Consider the following 16,990-nt stretch of genomic DNA (forward strand, 5'->3'; position numbering starts at 1 on the left):
GCAAAAAAAGAAAAGAAAAGAAGCAAAAGCAAAGAAATGTGTGTCCTAAAAACAGTTTGTCTGTACACGTGTGTGTGCAGCTGGTATGCTTCACTATGGATACCATTCAAAGAGTCTAAAACATCATGAGCCATAATCTCAATCCATGACCACAGCATGGGGGAGCTGTGCTGACCCTCCCGCAGGTTGCTTGGTACTCCAGCATCCAGCATCCCTTTGGGGCTACTTCCAACCCTACAACTCTATGTGATTCAATTCTGTTATCCTTCACCATTGGCTGCACTTGTTGGGGCTGATGGAAATGGAGTCCCAAACCACAGGCTCTCCCCACGGTCTAGATATTGGTTAAGATCCAAAGCATTCCATGCTTATGGACCAGGGACTTTGCAAATGTTTATCTCTGGATGCAGCACTTTGCAAATGTTTATCTGTGGTTGTAGCCCCTGTGGTTGCAGAGTGCCAGAGGCTGCACCCTGGGGTCCCCTGATTCATGGGGGGTTGGTGCTGGAGCTGCTGTGGGAAGAGGGGGTCCAAAATGGCAGCATACCTTTATTTCCAAGTTATTTATTTCTTTTCTAGCCCACCTTTTCATGTACATGGCAAAATATGGCAACCCTAATTTAACAGTACAATACATAGTAAATCATTAAGAAAAACAATAGTCCTCTAAGAACAGATAAACAATAATAGCCAGGTAATTTTTTAAAATTAAAACACAGCTATGAAAAAAGACACAAAAGACTATCCTATTTCATTTTTTAAGACTTTTAAATAAAGGGTGTATTTTGGCAGAGGATTATCTTGGACAGAATTTGCAGTGCTGGAGTCTGGGCACCTACTGAGGAGGCCCTCCTTTGAGTTCCCTTCAAACACTTATGAGCTACTGGGACAGAGAGCAGGGCCTGATTTGAAGATCTCGGCATATGGGCAGGTAACTTATTCTTCAGCAGTTTAGAGCTTTATGGGTCATAAACACCTTGAATTGTGCATGGATGGACAGCTGCAAAGTCCCAGGCTCTCCAACTAGACCCTGTCAACATCCTGCCTGCAGTATTTAAAGCCATCTAGGTTTAAACCATGGGACGCAGGTGGTGCTGTGGGTTAAACCACAGAGACGAGGGCTTGCTGATCAGAAGATCGGCGGTTCGAATCCCTGTGACGGGGTTAGCTCCTGTTGCTCGGTCCCAGCTCCTGCCAACCTAGCAGTTCGAAAGCACGTCAAAATGCAAGTAGATAAATAGGAACCGCTACAGCGGAAAGGTAAACGGTGTTTCCATGTGCTGCTCTGGTTCGCCAGAAGCAGCTTTGTCATGCTGGCCACATGACCTGGAAGCTGTACGCCGGCTCCCTCGGCCAATAACGCGAGATGAGCACCGCAACCTCAGAGTTGGTCACAAGTCAACTGGACCTAATGGTCGGGGGTCCGGGTCCCTTTACCTTTAGGTTTAAACCATAGGGGCAATTTAAGGAAATTGATACATACTTGTTGCAACTGTTGGTTTTGTGTGTGGGAGCTTTGGTTGGAAATCTAAACCAGCCTTGGCCCCATGTCTGACCTGCAGTATTATCCTGGACTATTAAGAGGCATGTTGCATGTCAGCCAGACTCAGCCTATTGTTTCCACAAGCAACACTCCTTTGCTGTTCCTCCAGGCTATCTTGGGCTCTACTGGCATTAGAATTTGCACAAGCAGGGCTAGCTTTAGAAGTTAAAAACAAAAAGAGCAAGACTCCAGCCCTTTATTGCGGCTGTTTGTTTAGGCGTGGACATGCTGCTGCTGCTCTATCTCAGTGCCACTACACCCCCCTCCCCACCCGGTTTCTCTTGATTTCTACGGGTAGCTGCTTCCTCGGCCACGGGGGATGTTTTAAAATGAGTTTTTCCTCTCGGAACCCGGAAATCTCTTCTGCGATGCCTCGCTTTCCTTTCCTTATCTCTGTGGCTTCGGAAGGGAGAGCAGCGGAAGTTCTGCTCATTACCAAAAATGTCCATCTTAGAGATAGAAAGTGTAGAGGTACCATAGGCTTCAAAAACTTCAAAAAGATACACATTTCGTTTTTGATGGGGGAAATTCTGTTTTTACATTATGAAGGCGGAAAACTGCACCTTTCATCAAATAGGATAAGGCGAAATGGACGACGGCATTCAATTTGAGGGCTGGTTTTGGAAATGCTTTAAGGACACGACATGAACAGTGACTGGGGAAAAAACAAAACCCAATACAAAACCCAACAGTGCAGCTCTGAATGGGCAGCAACGGCTCCCAACCCCTACTACGAACTCAGATCTTAGTTTGAGTGAAAAAAAAGTTTTAAAACATTTTAAAGGGCATGTCTGATAGGGTTGCCATATTTTGAAGAGCGAAAAGAGAACAATAAACTAACCTTAGCCTAACCCCCCTCCCCCCTAATCTGCAACAACATTAGTAGACAATGTTCAGATAGAGTGTTAGGAGCTGAAAGCAAGCTTGTTCAAATAAAGTTCTTTGTTTTATTATAATAATGTGCCGGCAGGGGAGTTTGGTTATTGTTATTGTTATGCTATGTATGTGTGTTTTGTATTTGTGTGTTTGTGTGTGTTTATACTGCAAACCGTCCTGTGATCTTTGGATGAAGGGTGCTATACAAATTTAACAATAATAGCAATAATTTTTTAGGTCAGATTTCCGCCCCCAACCCGTGATACCTTTGCTGCCACTTTATCTTTCTCCATAGTAGAGAACGACTGGCAGGCAAAGAGAGAAAGATAGCGCCGAAAGGATATTTGAAGTTGTTTCTCCGAGCGCGAATGCCCCACTTCTACACCATTTTCCTATCTCTCTGCTTTCCTGGTTGCCTACCAACCGCCTTTTTCTCCCGCTGGTGTGGGTGAGGGAGGCGAGGGGCGTGGCTGCGTCTCACGTGGCGACGTCCCCGCGGTGGGCGGGGCGCCTGTTTCCTGGAAGGCGGGCCGGCGCTCGGAGCGAGCCACTGTGACGGAGGGCGGAACCCGGCTGAGGCGGAGTTCGGCAGGCGCGGCTGCCCGCCCGTTGAGAGGTCCCGTCGGGTGGGCGTCGAGTGCCGTTCCTGTCAGGAGTCGCTTGCCTTCCTCGCTCTGCCTCTTCCTCCCTCCCTCTCTCCTTCCCTCTCTCGCTCGCTCATTGACTCCCTGACGGACTGCGCCGGGATAGGAGATCCGAGCTGCCCCCCGTCCTGTTCGCGGCAGCGAGGGGCGGACTTCGCGCCCCGCCATGGAGGGCGGCGGCGGGGGATCCGCGCGCGGGACCGGCCGCGAGAGGAAGAAGAGCAAGAACCCCGCAGACGAGGCCCCCTCGGCGGCCGTGACTGGAGGAGACCCCGGAGGAGGAGGAGGAGGCGGGAAGTCCCGGAAATTCGTGAGTGTCCTCCTGACTGAGGTGGCCGGTCCGGGCGGGGAGGGGGAAGGAAGGAAGGACCTGCCGTGGCCGCACCTGCCCGCCCGGCGGGCGTTTCGGAGCCCGCGGCTGCCTCCTCCTCTGCCTCGTCCCGCGCTGGCCGGGGAAAGGCAGGCAGAAGCGGCCCCGGCCTCCGGCTCCCTCCCTGCGCCGCCCGCGCAGGTGTCCCGCCGGCGGCATCTCCCTCGGGCGGGGGGAGAGGGGGATGCCGGATCCGTCCCTCTCAGCCCTGCTGGAGCTGGCGGTGCCCGGCAGAAGTTCTCCCTTCCTTCCCCTCCGCACGTGCAGGGCTCCCTGCCTGACCCCGCTCCGTTTCCTTTGGGTGCGGGCGTGCATGCGTGAGAATTAATTGGAAAACAAGAGTGGTCTGCCAAAAAACAGGCAGGATAAGAAAGCCGTCGCTTCTTTACGATTGCCAAACCATGACTGTAAAACACACACGGCAAGTTTTGAAACCAGAATAGAATAGACTGAGACAGATTTTTTTCCTAAAGGAAAACAACAACCCCTCATGCAGGTTTTCTTAAACATCTGAGTAGGCTTGCTTCTAAATAGGAAGGTCTTCAGCAGGCACCAAAAAGTATACAGTGAAAGGCACCTGACCGACACCAATAAGCAATATTTAGGTGCCATTAGTTTCTGTGTGTGTGTGTGTTTGTGTGTAGAGGGCTTGGATCAGGAAGAGGGCTGGCTTGATTTTGAATGGTAGGGTTGAGCCAAGTTTTTCCATATAGAAGAGAGTCCGATTTCTGATCTTTCCCTCTTCAGTTAAAAGGACCTCACAGGAGGTTGTGAAAGACCCTCTGTTTTTTAGGCCCTCAGAGGAGCTGCTAAGAGTAGGGAAATGCTGGGTTAAATAAGGTGGTTTCTTATGTGCCTTTATGTTTCAAGTAGGCTACCTGTAGAATTTGTGTGTCTCTGGTGTGGAAGATGCTAATTCTCAGCTGCCTTTGTTTCTTATCACCTGGACCTCCTCTGCTGGGTGACATGTGAGCAGCAGCAAATGCGTGGCTTGGTCGCCTCATGGGTGAGCTGGCCCTGTTTCCAGGGCCATTATAACATCTGAACAGATAAGCCAGTGAGACGGCAAGGGACAGAAGGAAGAACAAGGAGCAATACTCTTGTAAAAAAACAACTCCCATCATCCCTAGCTAACATGACCAGTGGTCAGGGATGGTGTGAATTGTAGTTCAAAACATCTGGAGGGCCAAAGGTTGGGGATGCCTGGGCAAGATCCTATCATTCTCCCCACTAAAAGAGATGCTTGGGTTTTTGGTTGGTGTAGCAAGCTAACATCTTCTGGTGGTACGTATTTTGAACAGGTATTAAGAAGACTCAAGTGACTGAATTTGTACTTGTTGACTTGAATGTCATGTGGCTCCACATGAGCTACATTTACAGGAAGCTCTGCAACTTTCTACTTCTCTAGTTCAATAACAAACCCTGACATTGGTGCCATGGCCCAGAGATCCTGTGCTTCATTTTCCTGCCTGCTCTTGCCCTATAGAACATCTTGCTCAAAGTGAAGTACAGTGGTACCTCGGGTTGCAAACTTTGCTCCAGGATGAGAGCGAAAATTGCGCGGCAGTGGCAGCAGGAGGCCCCATTAGCGAAAGAGCACCTCAGAATGGACCTCCGGAACAAATTAAGTTCGTAACCTTGAGGTACCACTGTACTTGGTGTGGTAAAGTTGGCTACAACAGATAAAATTGTGACGTATTTCAATAGTAACTTTTAAATTCGCTGTCTTAATTGACTGTTTAATCCTCCACATTCGATGTCAGCGTTTCAGGACAAATTGTTTGCTTAATAACTGTCTTTTACCAGTTAGAGCCTGGGATGTTTAAGGCCGTAGTGCAGCACACACCTATAGCTTTATTAAATGGGAACCCTGAAATTTAGGACCCCCTCCAATCTGATGCTAAAGTTTTGTACTTGTTTTGTACCGCAAGTGACATGTTTTGTACAGCCCTTCAAGCTGAGTAATTGATAGTCCATCTGGGGGCTACGAGTATCCCCACCAAACCCAGTATTGTCTGATTCAATCCAAACAAGTGCCAAAAGCTCACACCTATCTGTGTGAAAGCCCCATTGAGTACAGTGGGATTTACTTCTGAGTAAAAGCTGCTCTGTAAATGTGCCAATAGGGAGAGAATTGGAATAGTAGTCTCTATGAGATCACAAAGCTGTGCAGAAAACATTCCATGGGGGGTGGGATTCCCCTGTGTATAAATCCAATTGGTTTGTCGTCGTAAATTCTTTGGAACTGCAGAGCAAGAGAAAAGGGTTAAGCACACCTCCCTGCACATTGCTGTCCTGAACTTGATTTCCTCTCCTCTCCCTTTACAGTTGTGAAAAAGATTCTGGTAACTTGAACTAGCCTCAATGTAGTTTGGCCCAGAGGCAAAGGTGTACACACATACACAGGCTTGATTGCAGAAATATGAGACTTGTGATTCCTTTTTTGCTGAACTAACAGATACACTTCTAAAATTGTATATCTTTTTAGATCAATTTATTACGTATAACTTTGTGAAAGAATGTCAGAGAAAGCTATCATTCACTGCTTCCTTTGAAGAAGTATGGCTAAGCTGGTTTTATCTTTTCATTTGGTCTATTCCTGAAGAGTTTTGTCACTTCACCTGTGTTTCGGGGGGGGGGGGGAATCAAGATTTAATAGTGTTTTGTGCATGTACAGACTTGTATTTGGTTGAAAACATTCTTAGAAGTATAATTTATGGGTCCAGCAGAGCAGTATTTCTTTCGCCAAGCAGCAGAAGGTGGGCAGGAATTTGAGTCAAGCGTGGAAAACTTCAGTACCTTTGCGATTTCCTTGTACTCCTGAGAGGAGTCTTGGTTCAGAAAGAACTCTTGTTCATTCATTTGTCTTGCTTCTATACCCCCCTTCCTCCCATACTGGGTCAGGGTAGTCGGCAGTCTCCCAATCAAATCAAATACAATTAATTACAAAAAGGGAGGGGAAATCTTTTAACATCTAAAAAGTTCATAGCAAAAATACTTAATCAACCAAGTAAGTTCTATAACTCAGCAGACAAGAAAATAATAATCAACATTAACTTGGATACTCCGAATAACCTTCGTCCTGCAAAAGCCCGAGCAAACAGATATGTGTTCAGGCTGAAAAGTGTGTCAACAAGGAGGAAAAACATACTTCCATGGGAAGAGAATTCCACAAATGGAGTGCTGCCACAAATGGAGCTTGCACCATGCATAATGGGTCATGCTTGTATGTGTTCAGTATTAATGTAGTGCAAAAGCCTCTGATTACTCAGTGTTGAAACAGGCATGGTTTTAAATATTGTAGTTAGGGAAGTGTTAGGATAGTCACTTTTTAACCTGTTAACTAGTGATGTGGTTATGTAGCTTGTAGATCAGGCACCCCCAAACTTCGGCCCTCCAGATGTTTTGGCCTACAATTCCCATCATCCCTGACCTCTGGTCCTGTTAGCTAGGGATCATGGGAGTTGTAGGCCAAAACATCTGGAGGGCCGCAGTTTGGGGATGCCTGTTGTAGATGTAGCTTTGAGAGGTAAACTACCAGTTTCCGGGATTCTTTGGGGGAATCTGTTCAGCAGGTGATATTAAACCTGTTGCTGGAAACTGGCAAGTTGAATTCCCATTTCTTTATAATGATAGAAATATCACTTGCCTAGATTATAAATAGTTTTATAGCAGAGGTGTCTCAGTTAGGACACAGTTAAGAATTTCATGAAAATATCAAAATGGAATATAAATATTGACCTGACTATTTATGTTAAAGTTTAAGCTTTTTTATAGGTTTTTTTAAACTGGGGTGTTTAACTTCCAGTGGTGACTTCTCTTGCTGTCTTTTGTCAATGTGCATAGAGAGCAGCCATAAAATGTATGCTGATGGGCATCTTTTTAAAATGCTTAGGCTCCAGTTTCAAATGTACAAACGTAGTGCAGATAGCTTGACATATTAAACTTGAAAGTCACATGGACAGATGTCAAGTATTTATTTCCCATGTGTAATGAGACCATTCTGTAAGGAACTATTTAAGCGCTTTTAATTGCAGATTGACTTGCATTTGGTCTGTTTTGTTCTATTCTTGGATAATTAACAAAAGTTTATATCTGAGGGAAACCAATTACATCCGGTTTTTCTCTTGCAGCAGTATACTGTATTTACAAATTAGGAGAACAACGGAAGCAGTAAGCTTTAGAGTTTTCATTTCTAACAAAATGAAACTAAATTAGCAGGTTGTGTGTATTAACTTGGGATATTCAAGATAACTCAAAGTACCCACATTTAAGAAGAGAAAACTTCAGGATGATGCTAATGGATGTGCATTGGAAGAGTCCATCAAATTATACTTTATCTCTAGATGCTTTTGAAATCGATTAGATAAAATGTGTGCATGTCCCAAATGCTTTTATTGTACTTGTTCCTATTTTTAAGGGCAGAGCAGTCGACTAGGTAATCTTTTGAAGGTTGTGTGCTTTGATGCTTGCATTCATCTGAAAATAGAGTACGTAAGCTCAGAAGAAGATGAAAGAACTCTCTGGTAATGTTTAGGAGAAAGCTGTTGTTAAATAGTGGGTAGACGACACATCAATTCTTCAAAGCAGCTCTTTAGTATTTGGAAGCTGGAACAGAACTGAACTGACTGATGAGCCGGCCTGCTTTTATAGACAGCTGACTCAAACAATGTATCAAATCTAATTCATAGTTCCCTCCTAAAGTTCCCTCCTAAAAAACTGCCAAGGACCTGAGGGGAAACTATATACACCAATACATAACATCCCTCCCCACCGAGATAAGGCATTAGTTATGATCATAGTGGTTTCGTTATTTACAGCACTACTCGTAATGGTTCCTGCTGACATATAAGCATAATGGTTACATGAGTCTTCTCACTTGGTAATTTACAAGTTCAGTGAACATAGTCTGTCAAGTAAGCTGGACGCTTGGAAACTCTGCCGTACCGCCAGGGGCCAATACCAGAGTCCGGTGCCCCGCCCGATTCCTGCTGAGATTGTGATGCGGCCTAAACTGGCGTGGAGTCCAAGTTTATGGGTTCCGCAGGTGTTGCCCGTTGTGGGGCTGCTGTGGACACCGACCCGAGATCGATCTGCTGAGGTGTCTCAGTGGGCGGCAAATCCTCCGTCTCCCCACTTGTCCCAGTTTGTTGAGTCACCAGCTGTTTTTGTTGCGCTGCCCTGTAGTTTCGCTGGACGTACTGGGTTGAGAGATGACCGGGGTCTGATCTGGTCGAGGTGTCTTTTCCAAACCAGTCCACCCTCCAGCCCCACCTCATAGGAAACCGGGCCTGTACAGCGGCCAATGGTCTCCGGTACCCAACTCTGTCCTAGCCCATAGTTCCGTACATATACAGGATCCCCTGGGGCAAACCCCTTAGGTACCTTTCGCTCCACGGTAGATGGTCACTGCTCTAAGGCCCTGTCGGGATGTATGCGATCCAGGAGAGTGGTGAGCCTCCTTCCCATTAGCAACGCAGCTGGGCTACGGCCAGTCGCTGCGCTTGGGGTTATGTGTTGGGCCAGCAAAACCTCTGCTAGACGGAGGGTCCAGACTCTCTGTATTATACGCCTGAGTGCCTCTTTAGTTGTGCATACCATACGTTCCGCTTGGCCATTAGTGGCTAGATGAAAGGGAGCTGACCTGACGTGGCAGATTCTGTTCTTAGTCACAAACTCTTGGAATTCTGCCGAAGTGAAAGCGGTTCCATTGTCACTCACCAGAGTGTCCGGCAAGCCGTGAGTGGCGAATAACTTCCTTAGTGGTTGAGGTGGGTGTCACCTTGAGCCACTTGGAATGTGAGTCCCCCACAATGAGGAACTGTCGGCCCTGGAAGGGCTCTGCAAGATCTATGTGCACATTTGACCATGGGGACTGTGTGGATTCCCAGACTGTACTGGTGCCTTAGGGCAGTGGTCTTCAACCTTGGGCCTCCAGATGTTTTTGACCTACAACTCCCATGATCCCTAGCTAGCAGGACCAGTGGTCAGGGATGATGGGAATTGTAGTCTCAAAACATCTGGAGGCCCAAGGTTGAGGACCACTGCCTTAGGGGGTCTGGCTGCGACACTTGGCAGGGTTCACAGTGTTTGACCCAGCCTTCTATCTCGGCGTCCATGCCTGGCCACCAGACGTAGCTGCGGGCCAATGCCTTCATCCTGACTATTCCCGGGTGGGACACGTGCAGGCCTTCTAAGACCTTTCTACTAAGCAGGTGGGGGACTATGATTCGGCTACCCCACAATATGCATCCCCTGTGTGTCGACAACTCATCTTTGCGTGTTGTGAAGCTTGAGAATTCCGGTCCTGGCTTTCTGGGCCACCCCCTCCCCACCCCCTCTGCAACATGGGCCAACAACCTGTCCGCTGTTACGGTGGCAACATCTTTCATGTGCAGGGGCTGGTCAGGTAAGTCTTCCAGCTGCAATATCTGGTGAGCCGGAGCAGTCCCAAGGAGGGCTTATGGTCGGTAACGATAGTTAAGGGATGGCCATAAAGGAAATAGTGAAATTTTTTAACTCCTTTAACCACTGCCAAGCCCTCTTTGTCAATCTGGGAATGTGGTTTTAGGGGCTAGCAGTGATTAGAACCCAGACCTTTCAACTTAAAAACCAACCACTCTATTCACCGCATCATACCTGCTCTCAATATGTGTGTGTGTCAGGGTGGATTTGATTTAAATCACGATTTAAATCACTAGTCAATAAGACTTTATTAAAATCTCTTTTTTTACAGAAAGACTCACTCTTGCTGGTATAATATTAATATTTATAACCAGAGGAAGGTTTCATTTCTGGAATAATAAATTTTCAGAGTAGTTTTTACAGTTATATCAAAAATTACTGATTTGGTTATACTATTAGAAATACATAGGCATATAATTATGAAATTATTGTGAGGTTTAATAAGTTAACTGTTTATATTTGGACAATTTTTCTGCTGGACTTTATTGGAAGGAGAAAAATACCGTAATCATTTCCTTAATAACAATTTAAAACATTTATGTAACTAATGCAATAACATTATAGCATATGTATCCATGTTTGTTAACTGATGTGGTTAAACTTTTTTTAAAAAAAAACAGACTGAGTTTTAGCACACATGAAAAACTTGAAACAAATCCTTATTTCCTGATGAATAGCGTTTGGACTATAATGTAACTTAAATAGAAAACTATCTTTAGAAAGATTTTTCTTCCAAAAGCAAAAGCATTTTATTTTAAAAATCTGGTTTAAATAAATAAATAAAAATATCCGATTTTATTTATTTATTTATTTTAAATCATCGATTTTTATCCACCGTGATATATATGTCATGTACACCATGAAAATGCTTGGCTGTGCTTATCCGTAGTGCCGTTGGGGGTTAATGCAGATAAAGGGGTCAAGTGTAGGAGTTACCACAGACTGACCTGTCTTAACATATTACATCCTTTAAAATTTGAAGAGTATCATCTCTTCAGCCTATTATAAACAGACATCAATGGCTGCAGAATACTTGCAGCGATCGTCAACAAGTGGAAAAGATGGCACAAGAGTCTTTCTGCCTCTCTCTGTTGACCTTCTTCCACACACACAATTGAGGATTGAAATAGATAAGACTTCTATATTAAAAGTGCATATTTCATTACTGGTCACTTCAACTAAAAATTTAAAGCTCTACAAGCAGAAAAGAGCCTCTCATCCTTGTCAGATGTAAAATATTTCTTTTGTGAGTTACCCTAGTTGCTGCAAACTGAGTATTAATAATAGTCAAAATACTGATGATACTGTCAACAAAAACAAAGCTTTTGACTGTCTGTACATTGGGCCTAGTTAGAGATGTAAAAATTCTGGAAATTTTGAAGCTTGGAAAACCCCCGGTTTCCCCCCGGTTTTTTTATAGGGAAAAACGGAAATTTTTGGGAAAATTTGAAAAAATGCTACATTAGCACTTTTTTTCTTTTCCAGATTGAAAGTCATTCTGTTACTTTAGAAACATAAAATATAACTATGGACAATTTTAATGGGCATAAAATTATCACAACTAGCATATTAAAAATATAGTGTATCCAAACAGGAACTGAAATTTAACTTGTCATTCATCACTGTTTGCTATGCAACATGCTTACTCCACCTCCCATGTTTTTGCCCATGAGACCTTATGTATTTCCTCACACTGATGTGTGTGGTCTGTTAACCACTTTAGCTACTACTATATGCTTAAATTAGTTTATTTCACTTTTTAAAGACTGTTTTCCAGCATTTAATGTTTAAAATATTTTCATTTCCCCTCCCTTTCATAACACTTCTCTGATTGACACGATAACACCTATACTTTCAGGCCGTTTTTGTTGCTCTATATTTTCTTCCAGTGCTTTGAGGCCTAGTGAAGAGGAACAGATGCATATCACATGCATACAAAAACAAAACTGAAACCTTTTTCTTTTCTGGTGACAACAGCACCTCCTAAAGGAAGAAATGTATCTTGTTCTTGCATTGGAGAGTTCAGTTTGTAACCTAGGACTTGCTTGTCCTCACAGAAATTAGAATAATCTGATACCATACATATTTTTTAAAAATGATTTATAAAATATTTGAACCCCTTATCTTAAAACATTTTATTCATCATGTTAAAATAAAACATTCCATAATCTATTTATTTTTTCAATTTTCCAATTTTTCGAAAAAACAAAACAAAAAAGGCTTCAGGGGAAAAATGGGGGGAAACGGGTTTTTCCAGAAAATTTCTGGGTTTTTTCCGGGCCTTCACATCTCTAGGCCTAGTTCACTAGTAGCGTTTGGTGAAATAAATTACAGTGGAACCTTGGAAGTCAAATGCAATCCGTTCCGGAATGTCTTTCGACTTCTGAAACGTTCGAATTCCAAGGCGCGGTTCCCAATTGACTGACAGCTAGGCTTTTTGCAGATTGGAAGCCCTGTTGGACCTTTGGATTCCAATAAACGTTCAAAAACTGGAACACTTCCGGGTTTTTGACGTCTGGGAGCCGAAACGTTCAGGAACCGAGTGGTTTGAGAACCAAGGGGGTAATGGCTGTGCGCTTACGAATGTCTCGACATCCGAAAGAAAACCGTGGCGGTTTTAGATAGGGATTTTTTGACTTACGAATTTTTTCGTTTCCAATGCATTCTTATGGGAAATTGCGTTTCCAATGGCATTTTTCGGCTTAAGAATTTTTCGAGCTACGAAGGTGCCTTCGGAACGGATTAAATTTGTAAGTCGAGGCACCACTGTATTATCTTTCTGAGATGTTGCCATGCTGTCAAGGGGAAAGGCTTAAATGAAACTTTATTTAGAATGCACTGGGGCCCTGTTTATAGGTTTTATATTATTGCACTTTGCTAAGTGCTTTAATTCTGTTGGAACCAATCCTAAGAATGAGAGGAGGAAAAGCCTGTTTATACCGGATGGTTCTGAAAGAAGTGTTTGCTTCTGGGGCTAGAAGGGATGGTAGTGGACAGCTGGGTACATTTGCCCCAGGCCTTGGAGGGCTAAGCTGCTCAGGGCCCCCAACTAAGGGCATGCTGCACTTATCCTGTCATGCCAGGAACAAGACTCGTGTCCTGGGCCTCAGACAAGCTCTGCAACAGGCCTGCTAGGAGGTATATGCAGTCCTCATAATTGTCTCACAAAGATGTTTATCTCCAAGTGACCAGCCCTAACCCAGTTTACATTGCCTTGGAGTATTTGAGAGACTCACTATGCAGTTCTTGGAGAGTGTTATCTCTGGATTAAAACTGTGCTTTCACAGTAAGTAAAACGGCACATGATTGGAGCAGCAGTTGCTGTGATTGAACATTCTGGGGCAGATGAGCACCTGGGATTTCTCAATTCTTTTTACAGAGTTAGTTAATATAGCCACAATGGAAGGATCTTCCACTTTTATTTTAATAGGGTTTTTAGAGGGCCCAACTAGATGAGACAAAACAGCTGCATTTGTTTATTCACATATCTGTCTCAATCACATATAAAGTTGAGTGGTGGTGGTTTACACTTCTGATATCTGAGCTGAATTGGGGGAATAATTTGTGGAGTGATGGAGTGCTTGGGATGGTAAAGGTAAGGTAAAGGTAAAAGCCCTCTGGATGGTTAAGTCCAGTCAAAGGCAACTATGGGGTGTGGCGCTCATCCCACTTTCAGGCTGAAGGAGCCGGCGTTTGTCCGCAGACAGCTTTCTGGTTCAGCTTTTGGCACAACGGGACACAGTGACGGAAGCCAGAGCGCACAGAAATGCCTTTTACCTTCCCGCCGCACTGGTACCTATTTATCTATTTGCACTGGTGTGCTTTCGAACTGCTAGGTTGGCAGGAGCTGGGGCAGAGCAATGGAAGGTCACCCTGTCATGGGGATTTGAACTGCCAACCTTCCGATCGGCAAGCCCAAGAGGCTCAGTGGTTTAGACCACAGCACCACCTGTGTCCCGCTTGGGATGATAAGGCAAAGGTACAGCTATAGGGAGGGTACAGCTGGTTTTTATCCATGTGCCAAAACCTTATGAGTGAGACAGGCATGTGAGCAGCAAACTTGGCTTTTTGCTGGTTGATCCTGGGTACGGTTGCAAATGAGGTTCCTTCCTCCACACATTTGATCCAGTAATTGCCTGCTCCTACCGTAATTATTGAGTTGCAGTGTTTGGAAACATGCCTCTTCCTTAGCCCTGCAGCAGCTGTCTCTTCAGATATGACCAACTGTGGTGGATCTGGAGATGAGAGCTGTCCAGGGATCGCTAGCAAAAGAAGCATTGATGAGGGACGAGCCTTTCCATTGACACAGTAGATCATGGGTAGGCAAACTAAAGCCTGGGGGCCAGATCCGGCCCAATCGCCTTCTCAATCCGGCCCGCGGACGGTCCTGGAATCAGCGTGTTTTTAAATGAGTAGAACGTGTGCTTTTATTTAAAATGCATCTCTGGCTTATTTGTGGGACATAGGAATTGGTTCATTTCTTTATTTTCAAAATATAGTCCGGGCCCCCCCACAAGGTATGAGGGACAGTGGACTGGCCCCTTGCTGAAATGTTTTGCTGACCTCTGCTCTAAATTAACACATGGAAGGAAAAACAAGTTCCAGTGATCTTGCAGCTGTATCATTATTGCAAAAGAAACTCTTAAGCTACCCTGTTGACTTTCAAGTTGAACTGAAGTGCATCTTAGATGCAACCTGCCAAGTTCTCCACTTGGAGAAGTGCTGCTTCTCTCTGTGCTGGGTTCTCATGATTGTGTAGGGCAAGAACATAAAGCCACAGAGTATAGTTGCTTTCTTATCAAACTTCTAGCTTTCTTCTTTAAAGAAAGAAGCAGGAGTGGGAGAAACACACATGGAATGGGGAGGGGGGGCAGAAAATGAATACTATGTAAAATTGTTTTACCAAACCTAAGATTGCAGTAAGATGAAATATATTATATACTAGATGCAGCCACCCTTGCTCCCCTAGGGAGCTCCTCAAAGCCTTTACCGATCCTGCTTTTCCTTTTCCTCTCCCTCATGTTGGCTGTACAAGGGAGGAGGGCAGGAAGTATCGTAAAAGGCTTAGAGCTTCTCGTGCCCTCACCAGTCCACCATTAGGATGATCTGGCAGGAGGAGGACCATGGGAAAGAGGAAAGCATTCAGAAGCTGTAGCAAGCCAGCCTGGGAATTGATGGCTGCATGAAAAGATTACGCCAACTGGCCACCACTTGTGACTAGCTTCCTTGTTCCCAAGCTGCCCCCTCCTGCTGGAGACCAGGTAGTGGCAGCAGAAGCATCAGATCCCCAAGTTGAGTGGGGTGGAGGAAGATGACCAGTAGCAATGGATGCCAGCCTGGGGATCTGAATCGCAGAGGCAGGGGTCCCAGACCTGGAAGGCTGAAGATCCAGTGAAACTGGCGGGCTGTTGCAGCCTGTCCACAGCTCACCTAGGCAGCCTGTCATGCTATAGTATGCAGCAGAACCTGTGTATGATCCAGCAAATGCAACGTGATGACATTCTTATATTTTTATTATATAAGTGGAGCTCAGGGCAATGTACTACACAGTCAAGATAAAACATCTACACTTAAATCTATATATCAGAATAGCATTCTGCTCCCACTTCTCAGGACCCTGCTGGGTGCAAAGCACATCACATAAATAGAAAGATGAAATCTTTAATTCAAAGTAAACTGTTGCAAGTCTCTCCCATGTGGTTTGAGAAATCTGTATTTGGAAAGCTGTCCTTCAACATCTAGTAGTAGTCTCTCTCTCACAGGAGACCCAATGAGGAGCATTCACTCTGTAGAAAGGAAGAGAGCTGAAGGCCACAAATCTCCACATGCCAGACTTTTTACTTCAAACTAGTATTGCTGGCCACACACTCATGGTTCCTTTTCCTTTGCAAGATCCACAAGCAAGACATTCAGAAACTGTACAGAGAGTTCCACTTTAAAACTCCCTAGGGGGAGGAGAAGGTATTCTAACAGTGACTCCTCAATGCAGCCAAGGCAAAGGCAACGGGTGTGCCACCTATACGGCAGTTCAATCTCTCTCTCTCTCTCCCCCTCTCCCTCTCCCTCTCCCTCTCTCTCTCATACACAGTCACAATCACCTACTGTATGTACATCTAGGTCCAGGGTCCTGAGACAGGGAAGGTACATGATAAAAATTAGCATATGGCATAATGAACCTGAAATAGATACACTATTACTGGTAAGAATGCTTGGTCTGCTACAAGACAAAACAGATTCTTATTTGTTGATTTTAGAAACACCTCAAAAGGGCTGTTGGGCAAGGTTCCAGGAAATATCTAGATAAAAACCTAGGATTTATTAAGAGAAATAGGAAAGAGATTTTGTAAGGTTTGTATCAAATAGCATATGGAGTTGGTTTTGGCAAACTGTACCTAATTTGACACCATAAAATAAACCTTAAGGAAATGTTTACATAATATTATGTTTAAATGATATATTATATTGGTTAAACAGAATTTATACAACAATGAAAAACATCTGTTAGCTATTGTGGAATATTGGAGTGAAGCTGTTTCATATTTACTGGGAATCTCCTAAGTGCTACATCAGAAATCAGTTTTGATCATCATAAAACAAATGGGTTTACATATCCATGTTGAATCTATAAGGTTAATACACCATTCAAAACTTCTCAGTCATTTCACATGTTAATTATGTGGGTGCATGCATGTTTTCAAGCATTTATTTCACTTGGTTTGGAAGAATCTGGGGCAAGCAAGAAGCAAGAGGAGTCAATGGCTGTGCTGTACAAAGGCTATGTTGTACAGATATTGCTTGGAAGGCTAAGTGTTTGGTCCTAAGAGTGCTGCTTGTTTAGTAATCCAGACAAAAGAAGTAGCAAGTGCTATCCTATTACTACACTTGAATATTGGTTTTATGAGTTTTTCAGCAGATACCTGTAATACTACTTTTAAATTAAAAGGAAAGCTTTTATAATAGCCAAGAAAACTTTCTCAATAGCCAAAAATCTTTGAACTAAAATAATTTGATGATAGGGAAAACTCATGCTTGATGTAATGAAAATATTTTAAGGGATGTGACAACACAACCACATATACTTCCTTATAGTGT

At 44.2% G+C, this 16,990-nt stretch overlaps 1 protein-coding gene across 1 annotated transcript in view; it reads left to right on the plus strand.

Moving 5' to 3' along the window:
- Positions 1-2,962: 2,962 nt before the first annotated feature.
- LOC118079381 (protein diaphanous homolog 1) overlaps positions 2,963-16,990 on the plus strand; it is an 86,712-nt gene continuing 72,684 nt past the window's right edge. Inside the window, exon 1 of the mRNA XM_060278094.1 lies at positions 2,963-3,373. Coding sequence (XP_060134077.1) covers positions 3,230-3,373 — 144 coding nt within the window. The 5' untranslated portion in view covers positions 2,963-3,229. The remainder of the gene's footprint in view (positions 3,374-16,990) is intronic.

The sequence above is a fragment of the Zootoca vivipara genome, chromosome 8 (genome assembly GCF_963506605.1).
Source record: "Zootoca vivipara chromosome 8, rZooViv1.1, whole genome shotgun sequence".
Lineage (NCBI taxonomy): Eukaryota > Metazoa > Chordata > Lepidosauria > Squamata > Lacertidae > Zootoca > Zootoca vivipara.